The sequence below is a fragment of the Protopterus annectens genome, chromosome 2.part0 (genome assembly GCF_019279795.1).
Source record: "Protopterus annectens isolate FY-2018-M chromosome 2.part0, PAN1.0, whole genome shotgun sequence".
In the NCBI taxonomy this organism is placed as follows: domain Eukaryota; kingdom Metazoa; phylum Chordata; order Ceratodontiformes; family Protopteridae; genus Protopterus; species Protopterus annectens.
In genome coordinates this window covers 1270731889-1270753724 of record NC_056728.1, presented here as the reverse complement: position 1 = coordinate 1270753724, position 21836 = coordinate 1270731889, and the positions used below count along the sequence as shown (strand labels likewise).

The following is a 21836-nucleotide window of genomic DNA, read 5'->3' as shown; positions in this document are numbered from 1 at the left end:
TTTTTTGTTTGGCCATATCTTATAACATTGGTATTTACTTTCTACTGTGGGTGTTCCACACCATGTAATTGCTTCCTATTGTGGGGGCTCCTGACATCTGGGGCAAGAAAAACTGATGTAATGGAGTAGGCTGCATGTTTTATACCCCGACGTCATAGAAGGAGCGACAGCATCCGATGCAGATATCCCAAGACTCTGGTATTCAGGCCGACTGAGGGCTACCTGCAGGCAGATAACCCAAATGTGATGACTGCAACAGTGAATACACTCAAGCATCTACATTTATGGTAAGTGTACACAACTGTACTTTTAGAAGAATTGTGGTTTAAGATGGCAATAGTTAAGAATGTAGAAATAGTTTCTTAGTTCAATATGATAATGGTTAGTGGATGGCTTTGCTTGCATTCCATTTTGCTTCTACCAAGACTGTGCATCACTTTTTTTTGTTGACAGTTGAAATCACGATGACATTTGCTTCTTTTCTGCTTTTATTATATGCATTCGTAACAGGAATATGACTATGTCTTCAGTATTGATGTGAATGACAGTGGACCTTCTTTCAAACTCCCTTATAACATCACAGATGACCCATGGCTGACGGCTCATAACTTTCTTGAGAAGAATGACTTAAATCCCATGTTCCTGGATCAAGTTGCTAACTTCATTATAGAGAATACAAAAGGACAGTCACTGGGATCGCCGAGTTCAGGAGTTTCTGATCCTTTCACAGGTTAGTAGAGTTGCATATGAAAAAGTATGCTAGTTAGTTTCACCTTACCATGTAAGAATATTTTATAGTAATGTGGTGATTAGGGAGGGGTATTGAAAGTTCCCTAATGCATATCACCGTTCATAGCACTGTCGTGTGCATGTTGGGCTGAATTGGACAGTTTGTACTTGTACTTCAGCCCAGTTCACTGTCTTAGGCTGTGTGGATTAAAAATAAGCCTACAGGCTTTGATTGACTCATTTTACAGCATGGATCTTCTGTCTGTAGCTTGTTTCACATGTAACCAGGTGTACAAAATACTGATTTTAAATATCTGCAGCTAAATTTATTTGTGGAATACAAGCCTATATTATAATGTCATTTTAGTGAGAGAATGTAAAAAATAACCAGTTTTACAGCTTTTATTTGTCAAAAAAGTGTTTTATAAGCTTTTCTGTTTGTTTTCAGTTAGCATTACTGAGAAGTGTCGGTACCTTTTTTGTTTTTAAGTAAATGTTCATACATATTTAAATGCAATTAAAGGGTATTCCAGGTGTCTCCTTCTGTCAAGCAAATGTAATGTAAATGTTTGCAAGCCAGTCTTCTCATAAGCATAGAGGGATAAAGCCCTGACGGTGGCTCGAACGGCCCAAAATTGATTCACTTTTTGTGCTGAAGGAGCCAAGTTGTCTCACCTCTGAGAGTGTTGGGAAGAGAAAGGGGGCTTACTCAGGTATGCATGATTTCATTGAGCTCCCTGTGATGAATGGGGAACCAGTGGAGGTATTTCTTTTGGGGGGGGGTCAGCATCTTCTGGCTTACATCATGAAACATTGCCTGGGTATGCATGGAGATCAGTGTTAGGGCTAATATAGAAAACACATGATACAATTATCGATGCTGGCTCATTCCCAAATTCTGCTGTCATGTCAAAGAGAGTAAGGAGGTCATATGATTCTTTCCCTGCCTCCCTGAAGGAAGCAAACCAGTCCATTAAGTGACCATGGGAAGATTTCATGATCTGGTGTGAGGTGGAAATAAAAAAAATATAAGATCTTTTTAATGTAAAAGTGTTAGCATACCCTGTAGTATTTCATCTGTTCAGTTGTTTAAGCAGAACTGTTTTTGTATGTGTTTAAGTGCATTTTGTTAGTGAAATAACGATGTGAAAGCCCCAAGTGTATGGGACCATCACTATTTTTCTGACACTTGGACTTTGGATAAGTTAATACAGGATAAGTAGTTGACAGGAGTTTTTTTGCATTATACTTAGTGCTTCATGGACTGCTTCATACTGTTATAAACTGCATCCACCTCTTTAGTCATGTTAGAATTCATTGTATGGTTCTGAATATGCTGCAGCTGTAGTAAAAACAAAGCATGGAGACAGCATTTTTTTAGCATACCTGCATAATTCTGTACACAAAAATAAAATTTGTTGTACTGTTGGATGAGTTTAATGCTAGCAGTTCATATGAATGTCTTTGCCCCTTTTGAAGGGCTGTTTCTGTAAAATTTATTTATATGCAGAAGTGCATTAAAGTACTGTCTGTGAGCATCTCCAGAAGCAGTTCCGTATTAGAGGATTTGCTGGTTCCACAAGTGTTTGCATTTGTCATCAGACTTTTAAAACTCCAAACCAGCACTGTCCATCAGCTTCATTGCAGCCTTGATATTGGAGTATAAAATGAGCAGAATCTCCCATGCCCTCTGGTTCTCTGCTCGCTGTAGAGCAGTGCTCATTAAAGAGACTTAACACTTTTTCCCTGACTGCATGGGTAGCTTTTACAGTTATGATTGAAGTTTTTCTGTTTTTGGTATTCTTAGTATCTTAGGAAATTCATAGGTTGGATCTGTCATTTAGTTTAGGAATAAGTTGCGTTTGCAAAACAGCCATAGAAGTAAAATTGCAGACAGGATCTCATTGTCAGTGATAGGTGAAACATGGTGTACATTAAATCTGATGTGCTGTTTCTTCATATAAGTTGCAATGAATAAATAATTTGTTTAGTCCTATATGCATGTATGAGTGTATGCTTGTTTGTTTAACAGGGTAGCGGGCTAATCCATGGGGCAGCAATTTCATCCACAGCCTTGGCACATTTACATGCAAGAAAACATATAGTAGTAGTAGTGCAGAAATTTCACAGAAAAGCAGTCCAAGTAGAGATGTGTTTAGCAATTTATGCAAGGTGCAGTGCCTTATTTTCAAGTATACAGGTCAAGATGGAGCTATAACTAAAGAGATGCAATTATTTTGAAGAAGTGCATTTGTAAAACGTTAGTTATTGAAGATGAAACTAAAATTTGAAAAAGAGGTAACTGTGTCGCATGACAGCAGATGTGGTGTGGAGGGGAGAAGCACAGAGGGTAGGAGTGTGCCGGCCAAATGGGGCACCAATAGCTGATGATTGATAGTAGCTTAGAGTAGGAGTAGAGCACTGGTAGCAGGGTGGGAAGAGTTATGTTCTAGGAGGGTGGCTGAAACATTTACACACTGATGTGCCCTCTAAAGGAGGACAGTAGTTTGTAATCAGAGGTGTTATATGTACCATGTGGGAGTAAATTCCACAGGTTGACTGCTGATGTGGAGAATGCATGTTCTGAGGTGGATAGTCTGGTATTTTCAGAAATAAGGCAAAATCCATGAAAAACCCATGTTTTTGCAATACTTAGAAGGCTAGGATTCAAGATTTATTGATGTCCTGTCTGAAGTCACTGTTGCAGTATTCGTGATTGATGTTCAGCCAGGATACCAAAGGAGGATAGTTTTCCAGGCACAGAATTTTAAAAAAGCAGAAGATGCTGGTTCAGAAGGAGGCAGTGTAAGCCTTTTTAAAACAAAATTACATTCCCAAGGGGAGAGATGGGTTTCCGTGGTGGGTTAAGATGCAGGACTCCCCTGAGGAAAAGCATGACCGCCACTGTAGCCTTAAGTTGGAGGGCTAAGAGGTAGGCAGGCATTGATAGTTGACGTGAGCTTTTATAGAAGAATAGGCCAAACTTGATCAAACTAGTTCAGAGAGATATTGCAGTACAGCAGGAACTTGTAATGAGTGTATTCTCACTGTTTGCAGCACCAATAGATAAACTTTTTCCATTTAGCTGCATAAGAATTTCTAGTAGTTGTTCTCCTGGCTTCTTGTAGGACTTGACCTTTTCACAGAACAGGTGTCTTTGAGGAATTAAAATCCCATCATCCACAGGGTCAAGTTGAGAGATGTAAGATTTTAGTGGAACATCAATCCATGTTCATCGTGTTACCCTGCTGCAGTCATCACACTTGGGTTATCCTGTCATCAGGCGGTCCCGCAGTCGGCCGGATTTCCAAAGTCTTGGTCTGATGTCGGGTTGCTGTCGCCTCATCCCTGATGTCAGTGCGCCAGGGGTACATATATTGCAACTGACGCCATTTTCTTCAGTCTTTCTTGCTGCGCGGTGCCTGAAGCAGAAGCAGTTCGCAAGTGCCGGTCAGCCGACTCCTGAGATTTTCGAATTTGAATTTCAGACCGAAGTCTTCTATAAAGCTAAGTACCCCGTTGGGGAAACTTTTCTTGCCTCAGACCAATGTCAGAAAAAGTTAACAATTGTATTTCTTGTGGGAAGTAAATACCTCATAAGGATTTTCATTCTTATTGCATACCTTGCCTAGGCCGTGATCACGACGTCACTTCTTGTCGTTTTTGTGCTAGATTTAATAAACGTACTATTAAAAGACGATTTGATTTTGCACGACACTTTTTTGGTAGAAAATTTAACTATAACACGCTGTCGGAGCTACCGACTACTGGCGTGCACAAAAAGCACAGGGACAAGGCCTGACAGCCCAGGCCTAAGCCTAATTCCGAGGCCTCGGTTGATCCGGTCTCCGGTTATCAGTGAGGCTCCGCAGCCTCTGACTACCGCAGTTCTGGAACCCGAGACCGCTACAGATATTTTGACGGAATGTACTAGGCTGATGCAGCCTTTTACTTCAGGCCCTTCCAACGATTTACCTTCCAAGGACGTCGGTATTTCTGAAACGCCATCGGTTTCTGAAGGCGTTTTCAGACCGACGACTCTTACAGTCAAAACGTTTTCCAAGTCGAAGACTCCTTCTAAATCGAAAAAGGCTTCACTTCAGTCTCCTGTTCAAGGCCCTATGCCTAAGAAACAGATGCTCAAAATGGCTGAAGATTTGATTTCTCTGATCAGGGGTTCACAGCCTCCTCCTGACAAAAGGCCTAGACAAGAGGAAGATTCTGCTTCCTCTGAACAACTGTCTATTTCTTCGGATTCCTCTGAGGACCAAGACTATTCCTTCTCTCCTTATGAAGATTCTGATGCTGAGGACAGTATTCCCTCAGATTTCCCTCCAGGAGATTACTCTTTTGGGGAAACTTTACACACTATGAGGGAACATTTTCACTGGGAAGGTCAGGATTACTCTGATTCCAAGAAAAGGCACAGAGAGTTTCTTTTACTCCCCCAACACAGACCTCTAGCCATCCCTCCTGTTTTGGACATTGTGGATGATGTCTACTTAGAATCCAGTTTCAACCCTGACTCTCTACCTCCTGCCCCGGCCAAACCTGACAGATACTACAGAGTACCTAATTCCCACAAATTCCTTTACAAAAGCCCAGTAGCTGACCCAGAGACTATCTCCCAGGGTCCCAAGGGGGCTAAGGCTTCCATGGCTAAAAATCCAGTACCTTCTGAAAGGGATTCAAGAGCACTAGACAGATGGGGGAAAAAGGTTTACACCTCAGCCACTTTAGCTATGAGGGCACTAAACTGTCAATTTCATATGCTTAAGTATCAGCAATTTCTGATCTCTCAGTTAAAACAAAAGATAACCACCCTACCTCAACAATTTGAAATGAAAGAAGTACAGGATTTGTTGCACAATGTGGGTTTGATTCTTTAGAGGCCTCCTGCAGAGCAGCTGCCACTGGATCAGTTATACGTAGGCATGCCTGGTTAAAAGAACAAAGTCTGCCTGATCATGTTAAAGCAAAACTACTAGATGCTCCCTTACAGCAGAATGTTCTTTTTGGTGTTAAAGCAGAAGAAGTTTTAAAGAAAATGGAAGATAAGGCGAAATCAATGCAGACAGTCAAAGATTTCCTACAAGTACAACCCCCTCGCTTCAGCAGAAACTGGCCAACAAAAAATTGGTCCTTTCCAGCCACTGACAGGCCTCAGAGGGGTAAATACAGGTGCCCAAGGGGCAGAGGACAACCACAAGCTCAGTATAAGCCTCGCCAATGGGGCACTCCAACCCAGAAGGGAGGAGAAGACAGGTCTCAACCCACCAGAAGGCAAACTCAATGACTTGCACCTCAGCTGGCCAAACAAAGCTCTTTTGTCAGCCCCCTTGGGGGGAAAACTAGCACTATTTGCAGACAACTGGCACATGGTCACAAAGGACAAATGGGTCCTAGACATAATTTTACGAGGATACAGATTCCACTTTCACACCTTGCCAATAAAAAGAGGAATGCCAAACCTGCCACAAAATCAAAGGGCAGAGGCTCAAAAACAAATTACAGCTCTCATGGCCATGAGAGCCATTCAGAGGGTACCAACTCAAGAGCAAGGCCAAGGATTTTACTCAAGACTCTTCCTAGTACCCAGAATAGAAAATGCTTGGAGACCAATTCTGGACCTTTCAATTCTAAACACTTACTTACAAGTTCCCAAATTCAAGATGCTAACACTACAGCAGCTACTTCCCATGTTGGGCAAAGAAGCATGGCTGGTAACGTTGGACCTCAAGGAAGCATACCTGCATGTCCCTATCGGACAAAGTTGCAGAAGATACCTCCATTTCATTGCAGGTTCAACCCATTATCAATTCTCTGCACTGCCCTTTGGCTTATTTACTGCGCCCAGAGTATTCACAAAATTCCTGGCACCAGTAATTGCATACTGCAGACAAAGAGGAATTCAAATATATCCATATCTGGACGACTGCCTCATCCAAGCAGAAAGAAAAGACATTCTCTTGCAACATCTGGCTTTTGTGAAGCATCTACTAAATTGTCTGGGGTACACAGTAAACGAAAAGAAGTCAAAACTAGTACCCTCACAAAAAATGACATTCCTGGGTGCCAGCTTGGACACAACGGCCCTGAAGGCTCATCTTACACCAGACAAGCAATCACAACTGACTCAATATTTCAAGACAATGGCAACAAAGACCCAATTAACTGCAAGAAAATTCTGCAGGCTTTGGGCTTCATGGCATCTTGCATTCTGATAATACCATTTGCAAAACTGCATATGAGGAAATTACAGTGGTACCTAAAAAGCGTATGGTCTCAACACAGCCACAGCTTGGACACAGTGATATCTCTCATTCCCTGCCTTCAACAGGAATTTCTATGGTGGGCACAGGCATGTCACCTCAACAAGGGTCAGCCTTTCACCTTGCCCCCACCCAGGCAAACTATCACAACAGATGTTTCAGACTATGCCTGGGGGGCACACATGGCAAGGCAATGCATTCAAGGCCTATGGACTGCAGAACAAAGAAAACTGCACATAAACCAAAAAGAGATGCTAGCTGTACAGAAAGCTCTGACAGCCTTCAAGGATCTACTACAGCCAGGACAACTTGCAATAAAGACAGACAACACCACAGTAATGTGGTACATAAACAAACAAGGGGGCACACATTCCTACCCTCTTTGCAGGCAAGCAATAATCTTATGGAGCACAGCTCTGGTCTACCAAGTCCAGTTACAAGCTCAATTCCTGCCAGGACAGAAAAACACATTGGCAGACGACCTAAGCAGAAACATCAAAGATCCCCACGAGTGGAAGCTAGACCCACAAATATTTACAATAACTCAAAGATGGGGTCTACCAAATATAGGAACTGAAGATGCAAAAACTAAACGGCTGCAGGTACACTGAGGTGCCCAAAACACACAACAACAGCAAAAGTAAATTGATCTAAAAATAAATCTGATGAAGCAACATTAAGTTGTGAAAGCGCTTACCGTTTGTCTTCTGCAATAAAGTACAGTGACTGATTTCCAGTGTGTAACTTTGGTGCCTTAATTTACTTTTGCTCTACCAAATATAGACCTGTTTGCCAGTCCTCAAAACTACCAGCTGACAAAATTTTGTACAAGGACATTCCACCATCAAGCTTGGAAAGTGGACGCTCTCTCCTTCAGTTGGAAAAACCTGACAGCATATGCCTTTCCTCCATTACCTCTTCTCACAAAGGTTCTTTTGAAGGTCAAAAAGGAGAAACCATGACTGATTCTCATAGCCCCAGAATGGACACGCCAGCACAGGTACCCGCTATTGAAGAATATGGCTCACAGCCCACCATGGATATTGCCTCAAATACCTCATTTGCTCACGCAGCAAGACAAGCAGATTCTACACAGCCAGATCAAAACCTTAAACCTGGCTGCATGGCAAATCAATTAAGCATCCCACCAGCCCCTCTTTCACAAGCAGTACTGGATGTTATTCTAGAGGCCAGGAGGCCAAGCACAAGGAAGGCTTGCTCGGACAAATGGAAAAGGTTTTGTGCTTGTAACCAAGCTAAAGGCCAAGACACAACTCAGCCTCATATGCCTCACATTCTGCAGTATTTAGCTGAGATGTTGCATAAAGGACTTTCCTTCTCCTCTATTAAAATCCATGCTTCAGCTATTTCAGCTCACTATGACACGAATGCACCTTTATTTTCAAATCCTCTTCTAAGGCAGTTCCTCAGAGGGGCAAAAAACATTAGACCACCTAGAAGAGCCCCTACACCAACATGGGACCTCAACTATGTTCTGGAAAAACTAACGCTATCTCCCTTTGAACCAGCTTTTTCTGCAGACCTTCAGTTCCTATCCTGGAAGACTGCCCTGCTCCTGGCAATAACTTCTGCTAAGAGAGTCTCAGAATTACAGGCACTTATGGCAGTGGAACCTTTCCTCATTTTTCATCAAGACAGAGTTTCTCTACGAACTAATCCTTCCTTCATGCCTAAGGTGGTTTCCAGTGTAGCTTTAAATCAAACCATCCACCTACCCACTTTTTTTCCCCAATCCACAGAACAAAGGTGAGAGACTCCTGCATTCCTTGGACATTCACAGGCAGCTTCGTTACTACTTGGATAAAACTAAGGCTTTCAGAAAAACTGACCAGCTCTTTGTTTCCTATGACACAGCTTCTCAAGGGAGGGCCATATCCAAGCAAACCATTTCTAAATGGATAGGCCATTGCATACAATTCTGCTATACCCATCATGGGAAACCAGTTCCTCCTACCATTAGATCCCAGTCTACCAGGGCAACAGCTACCTCTACAGCCTTTCTCAGGGGGGTTCCTACCAAGGATATTTTAGAAGCTGCAACTTGGAGTTCTGTACACACCTTCACCAAACACTATCACTTACCTCTTTATTCTAAGTCCAGGGCAGGCTTTGCCACTGCAGTTCTGCAGGGCCTCATTGCCTCCACTAACCCTCTATGATGCCTCCACCCTACCTTAGCTTTGGGACTCAACCCAAGTGTGATGACTGCAGCAGGGTAACATGATGAACATAGTACAGTTTTGTACTTACCATAAATGTAGATGTTCGAGTGTTCACCCTGCTGCAGTCCAGGTTACCCTCCCTCCAACCCCTCTGATCTACTGGCTAAATCTTTGCTATGCCTTTCTGATGTACTTGCTTATAGCTGAAGGGATTTTGTGTTTGTACAGTGTTCACACCTTTTGGTACTAATTTGGATCACCTTTTTGGGGGCACCTGACATCTGGGGCAAGAAAAACTGAAGAAAATGGCGTCGGTTGCAATATATGTACCCCTGGCGCACTGACGTCAGGGATGAGGTGACAGCAACCGACGTCGGACCAAGACTTTGGAAATCCATCCGACTGCGGGACCGCCTGACGACAGGATAACCCAAGTGTGATGACTGCAGCAGGGTGAACACTCGAACATCTACATTTATGGTAGGTACAAAACTGTACTTTTTTGTTGAGTTATCAAATCTTGTGGAGGTATTTTCCTGTAATTGCCCTTTGTCAGTTGAAATAATAAGGGAAACCAATGCTGCTTTGGCCAAAAGGGTGCCATAAAGGAGTCTGGGTGCTACCTTTTGTGCCCTGAGAAGAATTTATGGAAGAAGAGGCACGGGAGAAAATCGTAGAGGAACTTCCCTGTCCACTGGAAAGAAAAAGCACCTGCCTTTCAGGCTGTGAGACAAGGGTCACTGGTGCAGAACTGGTGAAATTGATGGTTGGTTGGTGAGGCAAAGAGGTCTGTCTGATGAGTGCCTGGAAGGTTGATCATCTGCAAAACCTGTCTGCTTAATGTCCATTCATGCGGGTCATCCAGGGAGTAGCCTGGGGCATCGGTTAGCATATTGTCCTAAAAAGGAATGTGTGTGGCTGTGAGCATGATGTCCATTTGGTACCACATGACTGTGGTGTTATCCATGTACAGTAGCAGTTTTCATTTCCAAAGGTGGACAGAGGTCTGAAGCACTTGTAGAAGTGCCCTCATTTCCTTCATACTGACTTCTGTATCAATTTTGCAGTGCTCCTTACTAAAGGGATCCCCTATCAAGCGTAGCCCTATGCCCGGTGAGTAAACAAAAACCTTAGGTTTTTTAGAAAGACGTAATACTTCACACATATGCTCCCTGCTCTTGGCATAGGATGTAAAGCTGACATACAGATGTGCCTACCTCAGGACTTTGCCACCAGTCCAAATGCCATCTTCGATCATTGGTCTGAACATTCCTTTTTTTCTGACCTCTGTATTTGGTGTTTTAAAGACTAGGGTGTCTCTCCAAATGGATCCTGCTTTTCTCCCAAAGGTAGCAACAAAGAGTAATTTGAATTAGACCATTCCCTTGCCAGTCATGAATTTTTCAATTAAGAGAATATTTGCTACATTATCTCTACATCCATAGACAACTGCAGTTTTATTTAGACAGAACCAAATCTTTCAGTAAGTCTAGTCAGTTATTTTTTTCCTTATTCCAAAGGCTCAGTTAAGTGTGGCAGTATCTAAGGTTACTGTGTTGAAGAGCAGACTGATTCGTATCTGATTGTATTTTATTTGGGTATATAGTGAAAGAGAAAGCCTTTCATTGTAAACCAATAAGTCATTCTACTAGAGCTATGGCTACTTCTACAACCTTTTTCTCCAGAGCTTCTTTAGATGATGATTGTGCTACAGCTGTTTTGGTGGGTCCTCACACATTTGTGTCCCACTACAAATTGGACATTCCGGTGTAGTCTAGGGCCTCCTTTGGTTCTGTGTTATTGCTCAGTGTGCTTTCATACGACCTCCCTAGGGTTTTACGTGGCTGGGGAACTCTGCCCCACAGGCTAAACCCATACGGGAAAGACAACGATGGATACAAATGATGTTATATACTTGCCATAAAGATAATGCTGTGTTGTCTCTGGTCCAACCTTTGTCCTACCTGCCCCTGCCTTAAAGGTATGTCTCTCAATCATGGGATGACTGAGTTGGGGAGGATTGTGCTCTTCCTTTGTTGGGGATTCAGTGATGGAAGCTTCTGCAGAGAGGGGCAAACTCGATCTGAGGTAATTCTAGTTGGGTGAGGGATTATGGACAGAGGAGGTGGAGCTGGGAGGGGGGTGCTGAAGACTTTAAGATATGGCAGGTCTGTGATCAGAGTTGGAACCAATAACCCACAGGTTGAACCAAACAGAAACAACATGACTCTATCGTTATAGTTGTTACAGTTGGGGAGAGATGGGCGAAGGCTGCCAGCCTAGTCAAATAGAATTTGATATCTAATTCTGGCATTTGTAAATAAATGTAAAATACGGGCCTGTTTCTTGAGTGTAAAGTAAACACTGTAAAATGTGAATTTCAAGATTGTTATAACATTGCCCCCTTGCTGTAAAGAAAAACTAAGTCAAGCCTTTCAAATTTGTCTTTTGAAATTGAAATTATTTTATGACATTCTTTGATCTTAAAAGTTGGTCCAGGTCAGGCTAGCTGAAGACATTCTGTCTATTGTATTGACTAATGACTAATTGCTAGAGTGTATATGTGAAATGCCTTTTAGTGTTGTATCCTCCTGTGCAGGTGTTAGCTTGCTAAATAATGTAAATGGAGTTTCTATTAGCTTGGGAACTCAGAGCAGGTGTCAAGATGATTGCAATATGAATACTGGGAAAACCTAAGTGTCAAAAATGATGTAATCTGGGGAGAACCCCGGGACATGTTTGTTAGTGATGTTTTATAAACTGTGTCTGAGAGAGAGATATAAAGCATTTTGATCTTGATATCCAACTTACCAGCACTCTGCTTATGCTCACATGTAAATTTTTAGCACTGTGATTTCTTGTAGGAATAGTTAAAGCTAGTAAAGATTAATTAGGTATTTTTCTTTTAAATCAGACCTGTCCTACTGTATTATTTTACGTTTCTGTGTGATCTCTGAACTCTTAGATATCTCTATGGTGTAGTAGTTTTGTCTTGTGTTTTAATTATTTATTGTTAAATATTTTTAAAACCTTCTACCTGTGGCTGATTTGTGTAGAGATAAGCTCTAGAGTACATTGCATATTTACAGAGGTTATTGTAATAGGCCACTCTAAAGTAAGCCTTGACTGTTAGTCATACTACCATTGGATATTAATATTGCACATTAATCATTGAACACCCTTTTAAGGGCCTTTTAGTAGCTGATATTATTAACTGGGTGGTGGCAGTAATTACTACCGTATAGTCTGGGTAAAGGGGCAAAGTTGGAGAATCTGTGTCGGCCTTTCCCAGGAGTGTTTGTGAAGTTGTATAAATACTTATCTCAAAGTGTGTGTATGTTGTGTCAGCTACTTGGCAGGGACAAGAAGCACTGGTTGGACAGAGAGGGTACTGGAGGTTTTAGCTTGCCCAGTTAGGCTGAGATCTGGACCCTATAGCTGTGCCAGTGGGGAGTCTTATTGGGGAGCTGGTGAGCAAGGGAGCAACCAGCACCAGACTGACTGTGATCACTGTGTGCAGTTAAGGGTAATTGTACTTTACTGTGTGTATTAGTTATCCTTTCCTCTTCTATGAGACGACCTCCTTGGTGTTAGTGGTGAGGATTGAGTCTCCTTGATTGCTGGGCCAGGGCATGGTCGTCACAAGTGTTTGACAGTGGTGGGATCTACTTCACATACTAATTGGCTTGTAGTGGTGTAGGTAGAGCGAATTCCTGTAGCTTATCTACAGTGATCTCTAAAAGTATTTTGTACTAGCCATGCAGTGTATACTCACAGTTCAGATCACAATTGTTTTATTTCTTTTGTTAGCTTAGTGTTAGTCAGGGTGAGCAGGCAGCATGTCAGCGAAAGAGTATGGAAAGCTGACAAGGAGCCAGCTGTTGGGGATGTGCCAGGCTAGGGGACTGGTGCATGGAAACCTGACTAAAGCACACCGGATTGCAGCTTTGGTTACAGCTGCATCAGAAAACAGCAGCCTGGAGGACAATCAGACTGACAGTGGAGATACAATATCCTCAGAGAATTGACAGCTCAACCTTTCTGCAGTGGGCTTAAAAATCCAGCTGGAGCTAAAGAGACTTGAGTTGGAGGCCAGGCGTATGGAACTAGAAACAGCCGAGAAAATGAGGAGTCTACAAGCTGAGGAAAATGAATGGCAGAGGAGGCATGAGAGGGAAATGCTGACTCTTCGCCAGAGTCATGTAGGTAATGGGGAAGGGAGTAACCGGACCCCAGAAGCACAAAAGGTCAGTAAATTTCTTCCACAGTTTAAAGAGGGGTATAATTTTGATAGCTTCATTCATATGTTTGAGCGGGTATGTAAACAGTATGAAGTTGATCAAAGGGCTCTGGGTACGGTTCCTGACCCCCTTACTCCACGGTAAACCTGTAACTTCTTTAGCAAAAATGCATGACACTGATTGTTTTGATTATACTGCTTTAAAAAGACATTTATTAGAATGTTTTAAGCTAGCACCTGAAATGTATAGGAAAAAGTTTCTTGAGCATAGACGCAAGGCAGATGAAAATGTATGTGAATATGTTGCTGAGCTGAGTACTTATTTTCATAGCTGGGTGAGTGGATGTCAGGTCACCACTTTTGAATGGCTGGCAGACCTTTTGGTAAGGGAACAAGCCCTTAGCACTTTGCCTGAGAACATGAGGATTTGGTTAGCTGATAGACAGCGTGCTACTTCAGAGGAGTTGGGGGAAGAAGGGAGACCTATACCTGGCCAGCAGGGAAGCCCTGCACAGAAAGGGGACCCCCAGTACTGCTCATGGCTCTGAAGGAACCCAAGATGTGCAGCGCAGACTGCCCCAAAAGAATCCGCCAGTAGCAGGGGAAGCTACTAGTCCAGGTACATGTCCAGGAGCTAGGGTTAAATGTTTTGAATACAACCAGTGGGGCCATGTGGCATACAAGTGTCCACGGAGGAAAGGTAGAGAACCAAAGGTGAGGGAGCCAGTAAATGGTAAAGACAAAATACCAACAGTGGGTTTTCTTGAGACAACAGGGGTATGGAACTACCATCCTGCAGATGTCCTGAGAGGAAGGATTTGGATGAGGCAATACGTTGTACTTATGCAGTTACATGTAGTGAGGCTAGGAGACAAGTATGTGGGTCTGGTAGCTTGGAGAGACCCAGACAGACTGCATACTTGCAGCCAGGATTGCTGAGGTGGTTACTTCATGGAGTGAGCTACGCTGTAGCAGTGAGACTGAATGTGAGCCACAGCTGCTTGTGGGTACTGATGTTCCCTTGGACAGGGTAACTGCAAAGGTAGAGGTGAGTAGTAGTACCCAGGCCGACAGTGAGGCACCGCTGTTGAAGGATGCTAGACTTCCAGTGGAAGGGGAGCTGGGAAGGGTTACAAGGAGAGACTTGAGACAGGCTCAGCTCTCAGACACTACATCGCAAGGCCTGAAGCAGGTAGCTAGTCTCAAGGGAAGGGGGAATCTGTATACTGGAACAAAGGGTTACTGTACAGAGAGTGGACCCCTGAGGGAGGGCTAGAAGGTGAGAGAGTGCAGCAGTTGGTAGTGCCTAGAGCTTACCGTCTGGCGCTTCTAGCCATAGCCCATGATATTCCCTTTGCAGGTCATGTGGGCATAAACTGTACAATGAGGCATATTATGCAAAATTATTATTGGCCTGGAATTACCAGAGATGTAACAGAGTACAGCAGGACCTGTGAGCAGTGCCAAAAGGTAGGCAAGGCAGGAGATAAGGTGAGAGCTCCTTTGATGCATTTGCCTGTGATTGAGGAGCCATTTCAGAGGGTAGCTATGGATATTGTGGGTTTTCTGAGTACCTCAAGTTCCACAGGGAAAAGTATATCCCAGTGATTGTAGATTATGCTACATGATACCCTGAGGCAGTGGCTTTGTCCTCCATTGAGGCCGAGAAGGTTTCAAATGCTTTGCTAGAGATTTTCAGCAGGGTAGGTTTCCCAAAGGAAATACTGTCTGACAGAGGTGCCAATTTTATGTCAGACCTGCTGGCTTGTCTGTGGAAGTCCTGTGGGGTGAAGCACATGAAGATCACCCCCTACCATACCCAGACTAATGGTCTTGTTGAGAGGTTAAACTCTACAATCAAGTCCATGCTACAGGCATTTGCAGATCAGTTTAAGAGGGAGTGGGACAAATATTTGCCCCATCTGTTGTTTGCTTACAGAGAGGCTCCCCAGGAATCCACAGGTTTTTCACCCGTTGAGTTGATGTATGGGCATAGGGTGAGGGGACCTCTAGATTTAATTCGAGATGAGTGGGAAGGTGAGTGTGAGTCTCACAAGGTGTCTGCTGTGGCATATGTCCTGAACCTCAGGGCAAGGCTCAGGAAACTTATGGGCCTGGCCCAGGAGAAGCTCGCAGAAGCCCAACAACAGAAAAAGGTGTGGCAAGACAGGAATGCTCGAGCTAGAAAGTATGCTGTAGGCAGCAGGTGATGGTTCTCATTCCTGTCAGACACAACAAGTTGCAAGCAGCTTGGGAGGGGACCCTACAAGGTGGTAAGAAAGGTAAGTGATGTTAACTACATGGTGGAAGTGCTAGGCAGATGGCAGGGACACAAATTGTACCATGTTAACATGATGAAACCTTACCATGATAGGGAGGCCCTTGTGCTGAGCATTTGCAGTGGATTGCAGGAGGAGTCTGAGGGAGATCTGGGGACTGATCTCTGTGAGGCTCAGGCTGACACCTCGGTGGAAGGGGTAGCAATGTCCCAGCAGCTATCTCCTACCCAGGTTTGAGAAATCCGAGCAGTCCTGCAGGAGTTTGGGGACGTGTTCACCGGGAAACCAGGGAGCACCCACCTGGTGCAGCACCAGGTGGATACAGGACCCCAAAAGCCTATCAGGCAGGCCCCTTATAGGGTGCCTGAGTGAGTCAAACAGACTCAGAAGGAAGAGGTACAGGAGATGTTGGAACTAGAGGTGATTCAAGAGTCCCAACAGTCCCTAGGCCTCACCAGTGGTATTAATGCCAACGATGGATGGCAGCAACATGTTCTGTGTGGATTACAGGAAATTAAATAGTCACACAGAGTTGGATGCTTACCCCATGCCTAGGACAGATGAGTCCCTAGAGCAGCTGGGTTGGGCTAAGTATCTTACACCCATTGATCTTACCAAGGGTTACTGGCAGGTGCCCTTGACTCCCAGTGCTGGAGAGAAGTCAGCCTTTGTGACTCCTTTTGGCTTGTATGAGTTCACAAAGATGCCCTTTGGGATGAAGAATGCCCCAGCGACTTTCTAGAGGCTGGTAGATCATATCTTAGCAGGATGGTTTGCCCTTGCTTACATGGATGATATTGCTATCTACAGCCATTCCTGGCAAGAGCACCTTCAGCATGTCAGGGAGGTGCTGGGCAGACTACAGAGGGCGGGTTGACCATTAAGCCGAGCAAATGTCAGGTGGGTATGGCAGAGGTCTCCTACCTAGGACATAGAGTGGGAAGTGGGAAGATAAGGCCAGAACCTGCGAAAGTGGAAGCTATTCAGGCATGGCTTGCACCTGTTACCAAAAAGCAGGTGAGGGCATTCTTGGGGGCAGTAGGTTACTACAGAAAGTTTGTTCCCAATTACAGTACCATAGCTGCTCCCCTCAGAAACCTGACAAGGAAGAACAGGCCAGATAAGGTAGTGTGGACCCCAGCGTGTGAGCAGGCATTTCAGAAGTTTAAGGAAGCTTTGCGAGGACCCCTGTGTTAGCCAGTCCAGACTACAGCAAAGACTTTGTTGTGCAGGTGGATGCTTCAAACTGTGGGGTGGGGGCTCTACTTAGCCAGATTTTCTCAGAGGGAGAAGAGCACCCAGTGGTTTATCTCAGTCGTAGGCTCCAACCCAGGGAGGAATGCTATGCAGTGGTAGAAAAGGAATGTCTAGCCATAGTGTGAGCACTACAAAAACTTCAGCCTTATTTGTATGGAAGAAAATTCACTGTGATGACAGATCACAACCCTCTAACATGGTTAAACAGAGCCAGTCAGCAAAATGCCAAATTGCTAAGATGGAGTCTGGGGTTGCAAGCATTTATGTCAGTGCAGCACTGCAGTGGGAGTAGCAATGTCAATGCAGATGGGCTCTCAAGACAGGGAATGGGGTGAGGTACACCCAGATAGACCTGACACTCTCAAGCGATGTTTCTTAAGGGGCACTTGAAAAAGTTGCTTGAGTTTCCTGGGGGAGAAGAGATGTGTCGATTGGGGAGAGATGGGCAAAGGTTGCCATAGAATTTGATATCTAATTCTGGCATTTGTAAATAAATGTAAAATACAGACATGTTTCTTGAGTGTAAAGAAAACACTGTAAAATGTGAACTTCAAGATTGTTACAACATTGCTCCCTTGCTGTAAAGAAAAGCTAAGTCAAGCCTTTCAAATTTGTCTTTTGAAATTGAAATGATTTTATGACATTCTTTGATCTTTAAAGTTGGTTCCGATCAGGCTGGCTGAAGAGACATTCTGACTATTGCATTAACTAAGGACTAATTGCTAGAGTGTATATGTGAAATGCCTTTTAGTGTTTTATTCTCTTGTGCAGGTGTTAGCTTGCTAAATAATGTAAATGGAGATGTTCTTCATTCCACATTGCTGCAGTCCTAACTATTTTTCTATTAGCCTGGGAACTCAGAGCAGGTGTCAAGATGATGCAATATGAATACTGGGAAAACTTAAGTGTCAAAAATGATGTAATCTGGGGAGGACCCAGAGATATGTTTGTTAGTGATGTTTTATAAACTGTGTCTCAGAGAGAGAGATATAAAGCATTTTGATCTTGATATCCAACTTACCAGCACTCTGCTTATGCTCACATGTAAGTTTTTAGCACTGATTTGTTGTTGGAATAGTTAAAACTAGTAAAGATTAATTAGGTATTTTTCTTTTAAATCAGACCTGTCCTACTGTATTATTTTAAGTTTCTGTGTGATCTCTGAACTCTTGGATATCTCTGTGGTGTAGTAGTTTTGTCTTGTGTTTTAATTATTTATTATTAAATATTTTTAAAACCTTCTACCTGTGGCTGATTTCTGTAGAGATAAGCTCTAGAGTATATTGCATATTTACAGAAGTTATTGTAATAGGCTACTCTAAAGTAAGCCTTGACTGTTAATCATACTACCATTGGATATTAATAGTGCACAGTAATAATTGGACACCCTTTTAAGGGCCTTTTAGTAGCTGATATTATTAACTGGGTGGTGGCATTAATTACTACCGTATAGTCTGGGTAAAGGGGAACAGCTGGAGAATCTGTGTCAGCCTTTCCCAGGAGTGTCTGTGAAGTTGTATAAATACTTATCTCAAAGTGTGTGTATGTTGTGTCAGCTACTTGGCAGGGACACAAAGCACTGGTTGGACAGAGAGGGTGCTGGAGGTTTTAGTTTGCCCAGTTAGGCCTTGACCCGGTCCTTATAGCTGTGCAAGTGGGGAGTCTTATTGGGGACCTGGTGAGCAACGGAGCAACCAGTTCCAGACAGACTGTGATCTCTTTGTGCACTTAAGAGAAATTGTACTTTACTGTGTGTATTAGTTATCCTTTACTCTTCTATGAGATGACCTTTCTGGTGTTAGTGGTGAGGATTGAGGCTCCTTGATTCCTGGGCCAGGGCACAGTCATCACAATAGTAAATACACCTTTTGTTTTCTTCTTATGAGGAAGAATCTGCTTTATATAACTTAGATGTTCATCGTGTTTCACTGTTGCAGTCATTACACTTGGGTTATCCTGCTGGCAGGCTACCCGCAGTTGGCCTGAATTCCAAAGTCTTGGTCCGGCGTAGTTTGCTGTCGCCTCTTCCCTGACGTCAGTGCGCCAGGGGTATAAAAGATGTAGCCGATGCCATTTTCTTCAGTCTTTCTTGCCGCGCGGTCCCCGAAGCAAAAGCAGTTCGCAAGTGCCGGTCGGCCGACTCCTGAGATTTTCAAAGACGAATTTCAGATCCGAAGTCTTCATTAAAGCTAAGTACCCTATTGGGGAAACTTTTTTTTTCTTGCTCCAGACCGATGTCAGAAAAAGTTAACAATTGTATTTCTTGTGGGAAGAAAATACCTCATAAGGATTTTCATTCTTAGTGTATTCCTTGCCTAGGCCCTGATCACGACGTTGCTAGCTGTCGGTTTTGTGCTAGATTTAACCAATGCACTATTAAGCGTTGGCACGATTTTGCCTTTCATTACTTTCGCCGACGATTCAATTATATAATGCCGTCGGAACAGCTGACGACCGGAGTTTACAAAAAGCGCAAGGAAAAAGAAAAGGACAGGCATCCGAGGTCCAAAGCCGATGATGAGGCTACCACTAAGCCAGTCACCGGTTCTCAATGAAGCACTTTCGCAGCCCCTGACGCCCGCTGCCTCAGAGCCACAGGCCATTGCCGACTCCCACGTGGAGCCAACTAGGCCTCTGGATACTCAAGGTATTGGACACTCGGAAACTATTCCCTCAGATGGGTCCGGAGCCGCTGAGCAGGCATTGGCTTCTGAGGGTGTTTTCAGACCTACACAGTTATATGTTAAGCCAACCACAGCTTCAAAGGCAAAGACTAAAGCAGCTCTAAAGACAAAGAAACAAGTACAGCATTCTCCTGGACAGACTTCCATGCCTAAAAATCAGATGCTCAAAATGGCCGAAGACCTAATTACCTTGATCAGGGGTTCCCACCCCCCTCCTGATAAGAGGCCCAGGCAAGAGACAGAATATGAATCTTCAGATCAGGTTTCCATTTCTTCTGACTCCTCCTCTGAGCAGGAATACTCTCTTCCTCCCTATGAGGATTCTGATGCTGAAGAATCTATCCCTTCAGTCTCTCTTCCTGAGGATTATTCTTTTGGGGAAACCCTGCATACCATGAGGGAGCACTTCCACTGGGGGAGCCAAGACTACTCAGTATCAAAGAAAAGGCTTAGAGATTTTCTTATCTCTTTCACTACCTCAGCACAGGCCTCTTGCTATTCCCCCTCTGTTAGACATTGTGGATGATGTATTTTCAGAGTCCGCCCTTTCTCCTGACTCTTTACCCCCTGCTCCTGTTAAACCAGACAGATGCTACAGGGTTCCGGATTCACATAAATTTCTTTATAAAAACCCTGCTGCTGACCCAGAAACCATTTCTCAGGGTCCCAAAAGGGGTCAAGGCTTCAACTGCAAAAAATCCTATTCCCTCTGATAGGGATTCAAGGGCACTAGACAGATGGGGGGAAAAGGTTTACACTTCTGCTACTTTGGCTGTGAGGGCATTAAACTGTCAATTTCATATGCTTAAATATTAGCAATACTTAATGTCACTACTTAAACAGAAAATCTGGACTAATTCTGATTGTGCAGAAAATAAGGAAATGCAGGATTTATTGCATGCAACTGAACAAGTGGGAAAGCATACATTGCAATGTGGTTTTGATTCTCTGGAGGCCTGTTGCAGGGCTGCAGTTACGGGTTCTGTCATTAGGAGACATGCTTGGTTAAAGGAACAGAATCTGCCTGATCATGTTAAAGCAAAATTATTAGATGCTCCATTACAGCATGATACTTTATTTGGTATTAAAGCAGAGGAGGTGTTGAAGAAAATGGAGGATAAAGCGAAATCTATGCAAACAGTAAAGGATTTCTTACAGGTACAGCCACCCAGATTTAGCAGGAACTGGCCTACAAAGAATTGGTCCTTTCCAGTGTCAGACAGGCCACAAAGAGGCAGGTACAGACGCCCCAGAGGCAGACCCCAGCCCCAGGGCTCATACATGCCTAAACAGTGGGGCGCTTCTACCTCCAAAAGCGGAAAAGACAAATTACAGCTATACAGGAAACAGTCCCAATGACTTTCCTCTGCCAGCACCAAGCACTTATTCTTTGGCAGCCCCCTTGGGGGGGGAAATTAGCACTTTTTTCTCAGAATTGGCACAGGATCACCCAGGACAAATGGGTCTTAAATATAGTGTCCCAGGGCTACAGGTTCCACTTTCACACCCTTCCAAGGGCAAAAGGAATGCCAGACCTGCCACACAATCAATGGGCAGAGGCGCAAAGACAAGTTTCATCCCTCATGGACATGTGGGCCATTCAGCAAGTACCACAGGAAGAGCAGGGACAAGGATTTTACTCAAGACTTTCTTGGTACCCAGAAAGGACAAAGCCTGGAGACCAATACTGGACCTGTCTATTGTAAATATTTTTCTGGACGTTCCAAAATTCAAAATGTTGACTCTGCAGCAGCTTCTGCCCATGCTGGGCAAGAAGGCTTGGCTTGTAACTTTGGACCTAAAAGAGGCATACCTGTATGTACCAATCAGACAATCTTGCAGAAGATACCTCAGATTCATAGCTGGCTCAATGCACTACCAATTCTCTGCACTGCCCTTTGGCTTATCTACTGCACCCAGGGTCTTCACAAAATGCCTGGCACCAGTAATTGCATTTTGCAGACAAAGAGGAATTCAGATATATCCTTATTTGGACACCTGCCTTATTCAGGCAGAGAACAGGGACATTTTACTAAAACATCTGGCGTTTTTAAAAAGATTATTAATTTGCCTAGGGTACACAGTAAACGAAAATAAATCAAAACTAGTACCCTCTCAAGAGATAATATTCCTGGGTGCAAGCTTAAATACAGTTTCCCAGATGGCTTATCTCACGCCAGACAAACAAAGGC

At 43.7% G+C, this 21836-nt stretch overlaps 1 protein-coding gene across 2 annotated transcripts in view; it reads left to right on the top strand.

Annotated features, from left to right (window-relative positions):
* The window catches only part of PLAA (phospholipase A2 activating protein), a 749216-nt gene that overhangs the window by 433175 nt on the left and 294205 nt on the right, over positions 1–21836 (top strand). For both annotated transcript variants that reach the window (XM_044061441.1, XM_044061440.1), the window contains one exon: positions 511–730. In XM_044061441.1, the coding sequence (XP_043917376.1) occupies positions 511–730 (220 nt within the window). The remainder of the gene's footprint in view (positions 1–510; positions 731–21836) is intronic.